Raw genomic sequence first — 15,000 nt, forward strand, 5'->3', positions numbered from 1 at the left:
TAAAGTTTTACTACTGCTACCACTATTACTACTGCTGCTGCTACTACTGCTGCTACTGAGGCTGCTGCTGCTGCTGCTGCTGCTGCTGCTGCTACTACTACTACTACTACTCATTTTCCAAGCTAGAAGTTTACTGATTGCATTCCTCCTAACAGTACCTATAGAGGTTCTTGTGTCCTTCTTTACCAAAAATTCAGAAAGCCTGTAAGACACAATTTAATGACTATCAGTTAACAACAACATTTAGTATTTTGAAGCTGCCAATTAAGCATCCCAGCAGTGAAACTTTGACTAAAATCGGCAGCATTAATAAGATGGTTCAGCAATGTAACTATTCTCAAAGAGAGTTTTCCTCTCAACTGAATTCAATGAAAATGAAACTCTGATTCTTACTTGTTAAACATCTGGTCAGCAGCTTCATGAGTGTGTCCAAAATTAGTTTTACCTATAAAGACAAAAGTTAGATTTGAAGGAATTTTTTGTTCATGAATCACGTTATAAAAGGAATGGTTACCGATTCGTTTTATTTAATTTACTCTGATTTATGATTTAGACTATATACGAGAAGAAACTTGTTGGTGCAACTAAAGGACAACATAAGATGTACTGTACCTTTCATTTAGTTTGGCGTGCATCCATAGCCAATCAAGTACGATTTACCTTGTTTGCAGCGAGTTATTGCCCTGAAGATTCCTACGTATCATGCACATCTCTGCGAGATCCACGGCTTCTAAGCATTTCTCAGCACATCAAGATTTTGATGCCTTAAATATACAGAAACCCACAGAAGTGATGAATATTTCGTAACTTTGAGTCGATATTAGCCAAAATCTCAGACGGTCTGAATCCAGTTTCTCAAATATCCGTCAAAATCACGAGGGCGCCTTGTATCGTCAGAGAACCAGGCTAAATAATCGCCTTCGTGCCTTCATCTTGAGGTAAAGGACTGTAACTCGTAAACAACAAAACAGCGAACGGCGGAAACAAATCACCCAAGCAGCCTCTTTTCCTCTCTCTACAAAAAACGACCAAAACGTTTACTCTTCCCCACTTCTTCTGCTCTATATGGCATAGCCAGCAACAAAATAATATCGATTGATTGGTTTTTTTTTTTTAAGTCGTTACGCTGTTGGCTGTTTTGGTGTTTACGTCCACTCTGTAATGGCTATTTCGAACCCAGTCTCTCTAATAAACGACACTAATAGTTTATACGTTGCGCTACAGTCGAATTTAATTCAGACGAATTTAATTCAAGGTCGCACAAGCAATTAAATTCGACGATAGCGCGACGTCTAAAACGAATTAAATTCGTCTGGTAAATTAAATTCGTCCTTGAAGTTTTATCCGTCTTGGTAAGACGGATAAAACATCGATAACGCGTCTTCAGTTTTAACGTCGCACCGAGTCGCGTATAATGAAATGCATGCATTTACTTGATGTATTTCAATTTATTTCAAAATGACACCTCTGACCAGAGGCACTGCATTTGGGAAGAGAAATAAATTCGGTTCAAACTGATTTCGACGCATAAAACCACGCCACGATTTACGTTGACGGAACGACGAATTCGTCTGAATTAAATTCGACCGTGGCGCGACGTATAAACTAGGCCCAAGGAATGCGTTACGATATGTCACTGCGGGAGTTCGTGATACTTCCTATCTAATTACCACAATTATCGCTTTGGATTTTGGAGCCTTTCCTTCTTTCAAAGAAGCAGCATGACACTTCTCGCCATCGCAACCTCCAGGTTTTTTCACTTTGTGAACTTTTCCTACGACAGATACGTCTCTCTTTGTTTACTAGGTTAGAAATATCAACTTATCCTTTTTTTAATTTGGTTAAGATGACAACTAAAAAGTATGATGAAACTTTCTAAATTGCAGACAATGTGTCTTTGTCAGATATTTTCAAATCAAAACTTGAAATATCTAACATTATAAGGTCAGGCATTCCTTCGACCCTGCCCGTACATAATACAGGCTTAAAATAAATGACTAAATGACAAAAATTACGTAAACTCGGCCCTTCTGTTACAATTCTTGTTTACATCAAAAAATTTATCAATACATCGAAATGAAAACTGCCTTTTTTATTGATCCTCTAATTTCCCAATAGACGGTAGTTTATAGATTAGGGCGTCAAGATTGTTCCACTATCCTAGTTGCTGTATTATGGATTTATGACGCTCCATTTTGCAGTGCAAATCCAGCTCACTAATACGTGTTCTTCACAATGTTCACAATAAGCCTTTTTTACTTGCTTTGGATGCGCCGCCCAAAGCCCGATTGAATTCCCGGTCTTCCTCTACGTCTAAAGTCGGAAACTTGTCAAATTCTTTCAAAATGGGGCAAAACCTCCTGGACTGATCTTCAACTTTGATGAAATGAAGTTTTAGTTCTCTCATTTTTGCGCGTTCCGGCGTTGGGTTTTTGAGGTCAGTTCGTTCCTATCTCGTTTTTCACTTTGGATAAGTCGGAAAAATTAACTTTTGGAATACACTGATATCCTTTTTTTTTTTTCAGCCATGTCCACGATTTTAGCATCATTTTAAACACTGGAGGAAAAACACTTGGAGGAGCTCTTAATTGCTCTTTGGCTGCGTGAATAGGTATTGAATTGTGCGGACGGTATAAGCTGGCAAACAGTTTTCCGGCTATTCATAACGAGATCTGTTACTTTGAGAACATCAAAGAATTCCTCTACTTTTCCCCCTATATCAACTGCAGTGTTTCTGAATTGAGAATTATTATCCTCAAACAGAAAGAAAAACGTTCTGTTTTTGAAGTTAGGGAAGAGCTGATTAGAAATTTACCTTCAAGGTTGCCGCTTTGCGCCTTGTTACCGCTGAAGCTTTCATTTTCAGAAAGGACCACATTGTCATCGTCCTCACAGCCTGCAGCGCTAGAAGTTTCTACTTCTTACTCTTTGGAAGCTCTGTGCTCAGGCGAGAGTGGTGTTTCAGCTCTTGAAGAGTCTAACGATTCGGTACTCGATCGAGGCTTCCCTTTTCCGTTTAGCAGGCGTGCTTGCTAAGAGAGGTTGAAATACCTCCACGGCTGACTCTTCTATTCTCGTAGCTCGGCTCTCAAAGCTTTCTTCAGTAACTGATGTTTCTACCAAAGGCTCCTCGGCGAAACTTGAAGGAATCGAGAGTGACAGTGGCTCTTCTGCAACCGAACTAGAGTAATCCATAATATCCATAGCCGTTCATGTATTCCTATTTCAGTTTGAAAAAACTAACAGTTTCCTCAACAGCGTGATGCGGCTGTCGGAAATTTGAAAACTCCTACGTCATCGGGCATACAAAAGAATTTCTTATGGGGTGTGCATATTAACCAATAAACAAACGATACGGCTTAAATGATCTCAATTCAGAATGGTGGTGGCACATTCTTCAGGGTTCATGCAGGTCAGCTATTTGACAAGCCAGGCTCAAAAAACTCAGTTAGTGAAAAGATAAGGGAACAAGACGTGGTAGAGGGTCCTCGCTTCCTTACTCGAAAGAAGGAAAAAGGGAAAAGCGGCACTATTCCGACAGAAAGTGGTACTTCGCGAAAACAGAAAACGGAGAGGTGCGCCGGCACACTGCATCATTACAATAAATCATCCATTCTAACGCAGGATGGCACTGATCCTGGGTCTGTTGTTCACATGAAGCCTGCGAGTGAAGATCGAAGGAAACTCAAGGTACGTTTCGTTTCGAGAATTCTGAAAAATTTAAGCTTCAGTCAGAAGAAAAGAGAATTTGCTCTGAGAAAGATCATTTTGAGTTTGTACGAGATAAGGATCATTTTCTATCGTGCAATAGAAAAATAAGTTTGGAGGAAAAAATGTTCTTGTGTCTTAGATTAGCTGCATTTGATTTGGCTTCCAAAAAGGCCCTCACTGAGTAAACTTGGCCTGTCTATGGCAATGGATTTCCCTCCTTTCGGCGTTTAGCTTACTCTGACCATTCACTCTCAATTTTTACTACCTTTTACATGAAATTTCCCACACAAATTTAAAGCATTTCGCAATGCGAGCACAATAGCAATCAATCTGTAACACTTTTCAAAAATGCCGCAAGAAAGTTCCGCTTCTGGTCTCCGTTTCCGCTAAACGTGTTTGGACGGAGCCGGCGATGCCGCATTTTCAATCGAATTTACTTTTCACACCAATGTAATTCGTAAAAGATACGGTAAAACGGTTTTATGATATTTCAAACGGCATTCATTGTTTCTTAGGTAAAATAAACCTCGGAAAAAGTCTTCTCCCGGACGTTTCAAGTTGTTCTTAAATCCCACCGACGACCTCAATAAACTGTTGTACCGAGAAATTTCTGACATTTCAAGATTTGGAAAACAAGTCAGAAAATTACTAGAAGTAGAATTGTTCCCCACGTCAAGTTCTGACAAACGACCTGTAAATAGTTCCTCTACCAGTGGCTGCGAGGAAAATCAAGCCAAAAAAACGGTGAGGTGAGAATGAGTCAAACACTATTTCCGTACAACCAAGTGAACCGTTTTCTTTTGATGCTGAGACCTTGTCGATTACGACGTTTAGGTCGACAAACGTAAACGTAAGAGCCAGTGTCATTATTGTTGGCACACATTGAAAAGTGCCACAAATTGGTTTGTGGCTGAGAATGAGGTGGACCTCATGCAGCACATCATAAAGCTTTTCGTGCCTCTAAGAGGGATTGTATTATTGTTTGGAGACTCGTATACTCTAGGTAAGACACAATTATACAAATAAAATGTACTTAAGCTGCACATTTTACAGACATTGACTCCTTTATTTTCTATGCCATAATACAGTTACTAAATTGCTAAAAGAAGTGAGACAAAATTGCTGACTTGCAGTAACCTGCAGTCAAAACATCTGTAAACAATGCCAATACCTGCAAAAAGTAATAACTTGTTTATCCCTTATTTTTATGTTTCAGTGAGTTTCTGCCTCAAACTGTCGGTTCAAAGGAACGTGAACTTATTATCCGTATGTAAGGACGAGAAGCCTGTTTCTGGTTTTAGGAAAGAAGCTGTCACGCTGAGCCGTCCAGTATGCAAGCCGGGATCAGGGTCCAAAGATAACGACGAGTGGAGAATTTGTTTAGCAAAACATGAAACAGATACTATTTTGAATATTCGAATGAGTATTACATGAAAATTTCCATAAACTTGTTTTGAAAAGGAATTTTGGACACTATAAACTTGTCACTATAAAATTCCATACACCTATTTTGGGCCAAGAAAGTTTGAAATTATTATAATTTTTTGCGTGTGAAAGGGTATTACATGGATATTTCCACGTACCGGTACCGCTTTGGTCAGGACTGTTTGATACTGTTTGTATACGAGGATAAATATTTCATTGAAATTTCCATAGATCATTTTGGTGAGGCACTATCCGGCACAATGAAATCGTATAAGTATTACATGAAAATTTCCTTGTACCTGTTTAAATTGGTTCTGAATGATTGATACTGTTTGTATACGTAAATGAGTATTACATGGAAATTTCTATGTACCTGTTTTGATTAAGAATGTTTGATACTGTTTTGTATTAGCGAGTAAGTATTGCATGTACATGGAAAATTCCATGGACCCGTTTAATGGCCAAAGGTGTTTGAAATTATTTTTTTACGCGCAAATGGGTATTACATGGAAATTTCCATGTACCCGTTCAATTTTGTTTAATAATGATTGATAATGTCAAGTATACGTGAATGAGTATTACATGGAAATTTCCATTGCCTTTTTGTGTGGCACAGTTGTATTGAAATCATAAATACTGCTGACAAGTTTTCTTCTCTGAAAAATAAATCGACTTTTAAATGGTTTACTTAACCATTCGAGGGATATATGTGCTGCTGTTTGGGCGAGTTATCATAATATTAGGGTACCGTTCACCACTGATAACTGGAAAAGTAGACGCCAACATGCTCATTTTTTACTGTTTAGTAACAAGTTGAAAGAAACCGATTAAAATGTTTTGAAATTAACTGAAACAAATATAAATTGTGATGGCCGATTGAGTCACTGAAATTGTTGATTGAGCCGTAAGTCTTAGTTCATAGACAGCCGCTCGGTGATGTTGGCGATTCTTTGCTTTAACCTTAGTAACTATACCATGGCAAAGTTTGATTTTTTTCCAAATTTCTTACTTCAGAAAATCTGTACTTAAAAAATTACGTGTTTTCATTTTCGAGAAGTATTGGCTGGTTTAGATGTTGACAAGAGCTAAAATTAAATAAATTGCGTAATCATCACGCGCTTCTGCCCCATACTGGTCACGTTCAGTTAAGGAAATTAAAACCCGTGCAGACATTGTTTTACTGATCGATATTGCTTTTCTACCTTAAGAAAGTCATTGTGGTTTTGTTGTTGTTTTTTATCTTTATGATTTGTTTACATTTTACAGCAGCTGATTGGCGATATCGATAGGTGCAGCTTACATGGAAGATATTTTTCCATCACTGACCTTCCATGAAAATGCATTACGCGATTTTTTCCAAATGTTAATTTTTCGCTTTCACCGTTACAATTTTATAAATGTCCTAAATATAATAAACGTAAAATTTTTTCTCACCAATAACTCCCGCCACTGCTGCCCCAATTAAGTTTGCAGCCAAAAGTGACAAGTCTCCAGTGATATTCAGCGACGCTATAGATTTCATTCTGATACAATCAGTTTTGGAATGATAAAATTTGTTTTCTCCGAATATGAGAAGGATTTTGATTTTCATTATTAAAGTTTGGTTTTGTTCGTTCGTCATCGAGTCCCGAGAAAGATTAACCGGACTTCAGTCTTATTTATGTTCGTTCGCTGACTGTCTCTCCCATGGAGAGAAAATTTGGTGTTGCATCAAAATACTTCCCTTAAAGATAACTTTCTAGGTTCTCAACAATCACAATTTTTTTGTTGGCGGAACCAATTCCAATGATTTCTACTATGTGACAACAATCCACACTTGTTCATCGCTCGAGGGAGACGTAAAGCTAAACAACATCCTATCAACAATATAGTGGCCTGTTCGTATATTTTCTCACAATTCTCGATTATAATATGCCACATCTCACTTCAATATCTTTCCGTACCCAGAGAGTGCCGCAATCAAACTCCAATAAAGCTCTTTCCCGAGAAGGATACTTGACTTTTCGACTTAACTGAAGGAAAAAGAGATTAAAATCGTTTTCGCTGAGGTTATTCAAGAGTTTTGTTATCTGTGTATGTGTTTAGAAACCCTCGGTGGGTCTTACATGAGTTTTAATGAATAAACTATTACTGAACCAGTTGTAAGCTGTGACCGTGAAGAAGAAATCTGAGTCCCTCTCTCTCTCTTGCTGATCTCCCGAGTTTTTCGATGCGGTCAGGATGCGGTATGGAAGGCCATACATTATGGTTCATATAATACAAGCGGTGCACATCATACTGGAATCAGTAATGTTGTAGATTCATAGATCCTCGTGAGCAGAAAAAATCCGCTAATTCAAGGTCTGCCACTGTATTCTTAATGTCAGCATTGAGAAATAATTCTGTCGTTTTATATGATATGAGAGATGGGCAATGTTTTTAAACATAAATTTCTTTTATTTGTCACGACTGAGAAAGAAATTTATTTTCTTTTGTTATGTATGTTCAGGCATGACACTTTCAACATTGGTGACTTCTGATCAACAGTATGCAGAATGATGTCTTATATATTATCATGTACCCAGAGTATTTTTTGGCCGTCAATAACGAGAAATCTGTAGCTACATATGGGAGAACTTCAGATCGTAAAGTCCGAAGGCTTAAGACTCGAAATTTCGAGAGGAAAGACAATATTTTTCTTGCGCCCAAAGTTCGTCACGAGTAATTAAGATCGTTGTTTTTCTCATTAGTTCGTCTTATGATCCAAATAATATATATTTGTATATCTAGTCAATAACCTCTTATCTCATTCACTGACTTATTCAGTTCTCACCTTGACTCCTGTGAAAATGTGATTTTGCCCCACAAGTGTATAACAAAACGCTGTGCTTGCTCACACCAACAGTAAGCTGAATATGAGCTTATCGAACTCGAAACAGAAAATCTTGTATCATTTGTTTATTTCGTGGTACATGATTCTAATTTATGGTTATACTGTTTCACTATTTTTACGAACTGGGCGACGTAGCATTTTTCAGCTTTTCATTTTCATTTATCCCGAGTATAGCACAATAACGCAAGCATCTCACTTATTATTATTCTATTTTTTTTTTTTACTGCCCATTTGCTATTATTCTATTGTTTTTTTTTTTTTTTTTCTGAGGTGGTCGAAGCCACACTTGGTCAATAATGCATACAAGGGTGGTATTACATAGCCGCACGTGTGGCTATAAGTTTTTATTTACTATCGAGTGTAGATCATATCTCAACTCCTTCAAAGACGAAATTTAAACTAGGGGAGATCAATCTGTAAAAAGGCGAACGTATATCATCTTGTTCATTATTTAGATATTGATTGCAAATTTGAGTCAAAGATAATTTTGAAACACATTTCAAGAGCACTGAATGTAGAGATCTGCTGCGTAGAAAACTCAGCTCGCCAGAAATCCACTTCAACTTTGGGTATAAGAATGTAACAGTTTCTCATTACGAGGACTATTCCCTCTAAAACACATTACGTTCAGCCCGAAAGAAACATTCGTAGATGTAATCAAAATCTTTGCATGGAAAGTACAACCGTCATGTTGATAAATCTGGTTGATACGACGACATTGACTTCTTTACATGTGAATATATAAATGGTACTCTTACCGCGTTCGATGAAGATGTCATGGTTTTAAAACAGAAAAAAAAAATGCTGGTATGTCACCGACAACTACATTGCCGTTATTATTACTATAGATCCTGAATGTTGCGAAATCAAAACTGTCGCAGTGGTTTATAGACATAGAGCAGAAACTAGGCATTTTGTAATTTTTCACCTTTTTTAACCTCAGCTTTTATTTAAAACTTCGCTTCATTTTCGAAAAAATTGGCTGGTTTTGATTTTGAAGAGAACTATAACCAAATATAGCACGTCATCTACTTCTGTCACGCACTCATCATGCACTTCTGCCGCCTACTGACCACGCACAGTTAAAGCTTTAACTCCCAAGAGAACTGACTGCAGAGATCTAATGCATCGAAAACTCAGTTCGCCTGAAACCCACTCTAACTCTGGACAAAAATGCAACAGTTTCTCATTACCGGGACTATTTCCTTTAAAACATATTAAGTTCAGTCTTAAGAAAAACCCCGTAGATGTAAACAAAACGTTTGCATGGAAAGTAAAACCGTCATGTTGATAAATCTGGTTATAGTGACGACATCGACATCTTTACATGTGAAAATATAAATGGTACCCTTACTGCATGCGATGAAGATGTCTTGGTTTCGAAACAGAAAAAAAATGCTGGTATGTCATCGAGAACAAAATTACCGTTATTATCATTGTAGATCGTGGATGTCGCGAAATCAAAACTGTTGCCGCGATCTTTAGACATACAACAGAAACGTAGGCATTTTGTATTTTTTTTTCCTTTCTTTAACCTAAGGATTTGTTTCACACTTCGCTTCATTTTCGAGAAAAGTTGGCTAGTTTTGAGGTTGACAAGAGCTAAAATTAATAGAACGTGCTTCATTTTCGAGAAATGATAATAATTTTGATAATTTTATTTTTTCTAGAGCGCAAAATCCATTAGATGTATAATCTAATATTGGGTAGTTTTTATGTTGACCAGAGCTAAAATTAAAATAAAACGCGTAATCTAGCTATGTCACGTGCCCTCAAGCGCTGCCGCCGCATACTGATCCTGTACAGTTAAAGCTTTAACTCCCAAGATCTGATTTTTGATTCTCCCCTTACGCGGATTTGGTTTTGCAACAAGATAACAAGTTTTACCTGATAAGTTTGAGTATTCTCATTACCTGTTTACTGGATAATGATGGCTATTGTAGGGAGAATGTACATGTGGGAGTTACATACATTCTGGGAGTTAAAAGGTTGATAAAATTAAAATGCCCTCAGACTTTGTCTTCGTGATCGAAAAAGCTGTTCTACCTGATGAAAGTCTATGCTTTTTTGGTTGTTTTTACTTTTTATCTTTATTATTTGTTTACATTTTACTGCATGATGATTGATTCATTCTACGATTCAGATTCAGCTATTTCCCTTTGAGCGGAAATCCGTGAAACTATTTTTCTCCTTAGAGCAGGACCTGCAGTGAATCGAAAAGGATGAATTCATACCGTGAGTTATATTTTACCAGTACATTTTCTCTCGAGTAATTAACTCAATATTTCAATGCGCTCTCTCGTGAGATGTCGAGATGATAACGAGAGAGTAACTCCCTATCCACAAGCCACCGTGTATTATTTTGTTTACTGTGTAAGCACGACAGGCCTTTACTGATAAGAAAGGCGACCTTATTAAGGAATGAAAATTTGCTATTTATTCATCAACCTGACAAAGTGGCGCGAAAGGCGAGTGACGTGTCAGCAGCTGATTGGCCATATCGATCAGCGCAGCTTACATGAAAGATATTTTTCCATCATCTTTTCATAAAAATGCATTACGTTTTTTTCAAATGTTCAGTTTTCGCTTTCACCGTGGCAACTTCATAAATTTTCTAAAAATAATAAAGGTGAACTTTTTTTTCTGTCAATAACTCCCGCCAACTCGACACAAAATATGTTTTCAGTGAAAGGTGAAAAGTCTCTAGCGAAATTCAACGGCGCTATAGTTCTTATTTCAGTGGAATCAGTTTTGGAATGATAAAATCTGTTCCCTCCGAACATGAAAATGATGCTGATTTGAAAAAATCTAACATATGTTCGTTTGTCGAGTCCCGAGCAAGATTAAACGGACATCCATCGGAAATCCGTAGGTCTAAGAGTTGAATCCTCGAGAGGAAAGAAAATGCTTTTCTTTCGCCCACGTTAGTCACGAGTAGTTAGGATCGATCTATTTTTCTCATTCTTTCGTATGTTTGCATGTCTAGTCAATTCCCGCCTATCTCCTTCACTGCATTAGGTTTTCATTAACCAACTCGGTTTTCACCTTACCTCCTTATAACATTCTAGTCTTCTCGGAAGAGGACGATAAACCGAAGGCCACGTCTCCTGCGTTAAAGAATCCTTGCACTTCTCGCAAAGAGTATAGGGAGCGAAGTTCCCAGTGTTGTGGTGCGGCCTTCTTTCCAAAGATTCTTAAAATTGAAAGCACCTGAAAATATTCCTTTTAAAAAATTTTGAACTGCTCAAAGCAGTCTTGCTAAGGTTCCCTGCAAAGTGTTGTAAGTTTCATTAGAGGATATCAGCGTAGACTGGGAGAATACACTAAATAACTTGCATCATTATCATTATCATAGTTAAAAACCTGGTCTTTTGAGTATAACTCAGAACGATGACTCTATATGTCAGATCCGGATTTATGAAAGGAATTTAATTGACCTACAGAAAGGCCTACATTAATTTAGTTTACTCCATTTTCACTGCATTATTTGCAGTGGGGAAGGACTAGAAAGGAACATACGAACTATTCGTGCTAGTCCACCTCCCACCCATATCATTTTTTTTCAGCTGGTAAGTGAAACTCGTGCAACCCATCTGCAAGCAAGAAAGCCATTGTGAACTCTGATTGGTTCTGCCATTGTTCTGATTGGCTGGAGTAATAACTGTGGATTTAGTTTTACAGGACTCAGTCGAAACTTGCTTTAATCCGATTTGACCACCTAAGCTGGTTGGTTAGTTTTCTATGCAATCTGACGTTCATAAAAACAAAGCACCTGGGACGGTAGAACCATAGGGACACGGTCCTTCCCCACAGGAGAAGGGGGGCATACAAATCGCTTCTCCAGATGGTTTTTTTCCAGCTGATGAACGAATGAGTGTTCGCGATATTTTTAATTTTAGCTATAGATTATAAGATTATTTGAATACATCTAGTTGAGTTGCTCCGGCTGAGTCTTTTAAAAAGATACCGTGGCTGTATGAATAAAGAACGATTTCTTGGTCTAATCGGCCAGACAGAGAATTCTGCGATAAAAGATTGCTTTAAACCATGTTATAGGAAAGATGAAAAAGCGACGACATATCGACGTAGAACTAACTTTCCTAATTACAATTGCAATGCCATGTCCACAATCAGGAGAAAAGAATGTATCCACGCTCAAACAACCACGCTGATATCGGTACTCGCTAATAATAGTCAAGGTCATCAGCACTAAGGACTCGTTTTCCTAGTATTTATGTGTTTTTAGCTCTCCATTTTCAACTTGATTGAGAAATTTTCTATGATGGTTTTACTTAATCTTACTTTGTGATTGGTCTAGAAACTCAGGCCAGTCTTTCAACCAATCAACTGCAAAAGCTAAAACAATTGCGGCGGCCTGGTCACTGGCATTTTATCGCGCTGTAAGCAGTTTTCCTGTTTTTACTTTTGATTTTGAGAAACTACAGAGAAAAGATACATTAAGAAAATAATTAGTCACTTCCTACATGAACACAAAAGGACAAAAAACATGGACAGGCCCAGTCAAATGGGATAGATGAATTAATAAAAGTTGCGCTTTGAATTTGTCTGAGCTAGTGAGCACATCCAACGACCAATGTATTGCGAAATTTAAGTCCCAAGGGCCTGGAATTTTGTTATGAAACTAGGTCAGCTGCAAAAATCACCTGATTCGTTTTACGCACTTATTTGGTCGTCTTTATGACCTGCGCTAGACATTAGATGTCAATTTTCATAACCGTATTTATTCCGCCCATCGCAACCAATTAGGTGACTTAAGCATTTCTCCTGAACGTTACTGGGAGTCTTGTTTATGTGTACTTTTGAAGAAGGAAAGTCACGAACAGAAAATCCGATGGCAAACCAAGGAAACAAGGCCAGAATACCAACAAGAGCGGGATCAGAGACAACGAAAGTAAAAAGCAGTATTTTCGCCCAATCTCAATCTGTTATTTGTTATTTAATCATTCGACGCATCGATTAAAAAAATGTTTCAAGGAAACCTTTTCTTTGATGTTATCTATAAAACGAAACTCAACTTAAAAAAAGACAGCACTTTCTGACACAGTAACGTATTTTCTGACCCTCTCCCGATGACCTTTGGGGTGCCACAGGGGAGTATTCAAGGACCGCTTCTCTTCTTGGTTTGTATTGAAGACCTTCCTCTGGCTATAAAGAATTGCAAGGTGACTTTGTATGCTGATGACACGGTCCTGTACTACTCTGCTGAGGAGCCACGCCTGTTGGAAGAGGCACTGAATAATGATCTCTTGCAAATAAGCTTTAAATCTTACTAAGACGAAATCCATGATTATAGGTAGTAATAGGAAACTTGTTGGTATTTCCTCTTTCTCATTATCTATTCTTGACACTGATATAAATTCTGTAACTAGTTTTAAATATTTGGGAGTTGTGTTGTCCTCAACTATTACATGGTCCGACCATGTTAAGTATATTTCATGTAAGGTTAATAAGAACCTTGGTCTTTTACGTAGGATTAAGTATTATTTACCTTATAATGCTCGGTTACTTTTTTATAATAGCTTAGTGTTGCCTATTTTTGATTATGCTGATTTAGTCTGGGGTGACAAGGACAGTGTCACACTAATGAAGGAATTGCAAATTCTGCAAAACAAAGCAGCTAAGTTGATATTAGATAGATCACTTCACTCCTTATCCACTGATGCAGTAACAGTTTTGAGATGGCTAAATCTTGAAGAACGTAGGAATTGTCATCGATGTATATATGCATACAACTGTATTAATGGCGAAATTAATCATTCTTTGGACATTGGAAGAAAGAGTGATATGCACTCCTACAATACGTGCAATAACGATACTATAAAGCTCCCCCAAAATAAAATACAATTGGGGAAAACATCGTTCGTGGTATTACTGTTTCAAAGACTTTAATGAGTTAGAGAGAACCGTAAGAAACTCAGTAAGTTTGCCAATTTTCAAGAAGTGTCTTTTTTCTGCTTTTTATAATTAAGTATTTTTTTATAAATTAATTTTTGCAGTGTATATGTTATAATCATTTTTATATTTCGATTTTAGCTCAAATTTCCATATTTTCATTGTATTTTTATATAATACACATCTAGTATTTAGGACCTCTATGTAAACCACTATTGTGATGGAGCTTCCTAATAAAAGATTGTCATTATTATTTTTAGTTGGGCCATGGAATAAGTTATTTACACTTAACTGTTAAATGTTTCATCCTTCTGTTACAGGAACGATCAATTCCAAGTCCTCAAACTCCCTTCAGTGGAAGAATAATTGGTTGTGGACTGTGTGTTTCGCTTTTATACGAAAGAGAGTTGTTACCAATTGCAAGGATGTTTGACAGCGAATTAATAATGAATGCTCGTATCAAAATAGGAATGAGAAAAAAACACCTCAAATAGTTTTACCGGTAGGTAAGAACAGTTTCCATGTATTCTACAACTTTTTGTTTGATAGATCAGTGCAACCACAAATTTCTATGTTTCTAAATAATTCCGAATCAATTTGAGGTTTTCTCCTACCATGGCAAGTACGTCCCCTCGAATACATCCTTAAGTTGGCTTTCATACACCTGTTCGTCAAAACAGAGCAAAAGAATCTACAAAAATGTTGCTATACTTATGGATCTAAGAAGATGAATGAATCATGATGAGTGCGCTCATTTTAATTCGAATTCACCGAAATTGCTTTACAGTTTGGGCAACGTGTAGCTTAAAGTAAGGTGGATGTGGTGTTGCCAAAGCAATCTCATGTCTAGAAAACATCCAAACCTACAAAGCAATTAACTTGAGAAAATTAGTTTTTATTCAGTGGTTAATTGTGAGGCCTTTTTTTATATGGTTTGTAGATTATATGAAAAGTTGTGTAAAAAGAGAGCATATATATTACTATATAATCAATTTCATCGCAGATGTTTGAGCTCATCAAGATAAATGGAGAAACTTGTGTCAGTTTTTACATGTCACTAGAAGTAATTTTATTTAGCA

General features: G+C 37.2%; 1 protein-coding gene and 1 long non-coding RNA gene across 3 annotated transcripts in view; one reads left to right on the plus strand and one right to left on the minus strand.

Moving 5' to 3' along the window:
• The window catches only part of LOC148738010 (uncharacterized), a 2,383-nt gene extending 1,066 nt beyond the window's left edge, over positions 1-1,317 (minus strand). Inside the window, exons 1-3 of one of the 2 annotated variants that reach the window (XR_015996207.1) lie at positions 613-1,317; positions 394-445; positions 159-202 (exon numbers count right to left, since the gene is read on the minus strand). This is a non-coding gene — a long non-coding RNA (uncharacterized LOC148738010). The remainder of the gene's footprint in view (positions 1-158; positions 203-393; positions 446-612) is intronic. The other variant, XR_015996208.1, reaches the window with a different exon arrangement.
• Positions 1,318-2,715: 1,398 nt separating this feature from the next.
• LOC148738011 (uncharacterized) lies at positions 2,716-5,840 on the plus strand. Its single transcript, XM_088747443.1, has 3 exons — positions 2,716-3,690; positions 4,227-4,460; positions 4,928-5,840. The coding sequence occupies exons 1-2, from the start codon at positions 3,364-3,366 to the stop codon at positions 4,233-4,235; spliced, it is 336 nt and encodes a 111-aa protein (XP_088603569.1). The 5' UTR covers positions 2,716-3,363; the 3' UTR covers positions 4,236-4,460; positions 4,928-5,840.
• Positions 5,841-15,000: the final 9,160 nt, after the last annotated feature.

This window comes from Stylophora pistillata, chromosome 2 (genome assembly GCF_964205215.1).
Source record: "Stylophora pistillata chromosome 2, jaStyPist1.2, whole genome shotgun sequence".
Taxonomy (NCBI): domain Eukaryota; kingdom Metazoa; phylum Cnidaria; class Anthozoa; order Scleractinia; family Pocilloporidae; genus Stylophora; species Stylophora pistillata.

Coding starts and splice junctions, on each gene's coding strand:
- LOC148738011 (XM_088747443.1), top strand. CDS start 3,364: ATGATCTCAATTCAGAATGGTGGTGGCACATTCTTCAGGGTTCATGCA.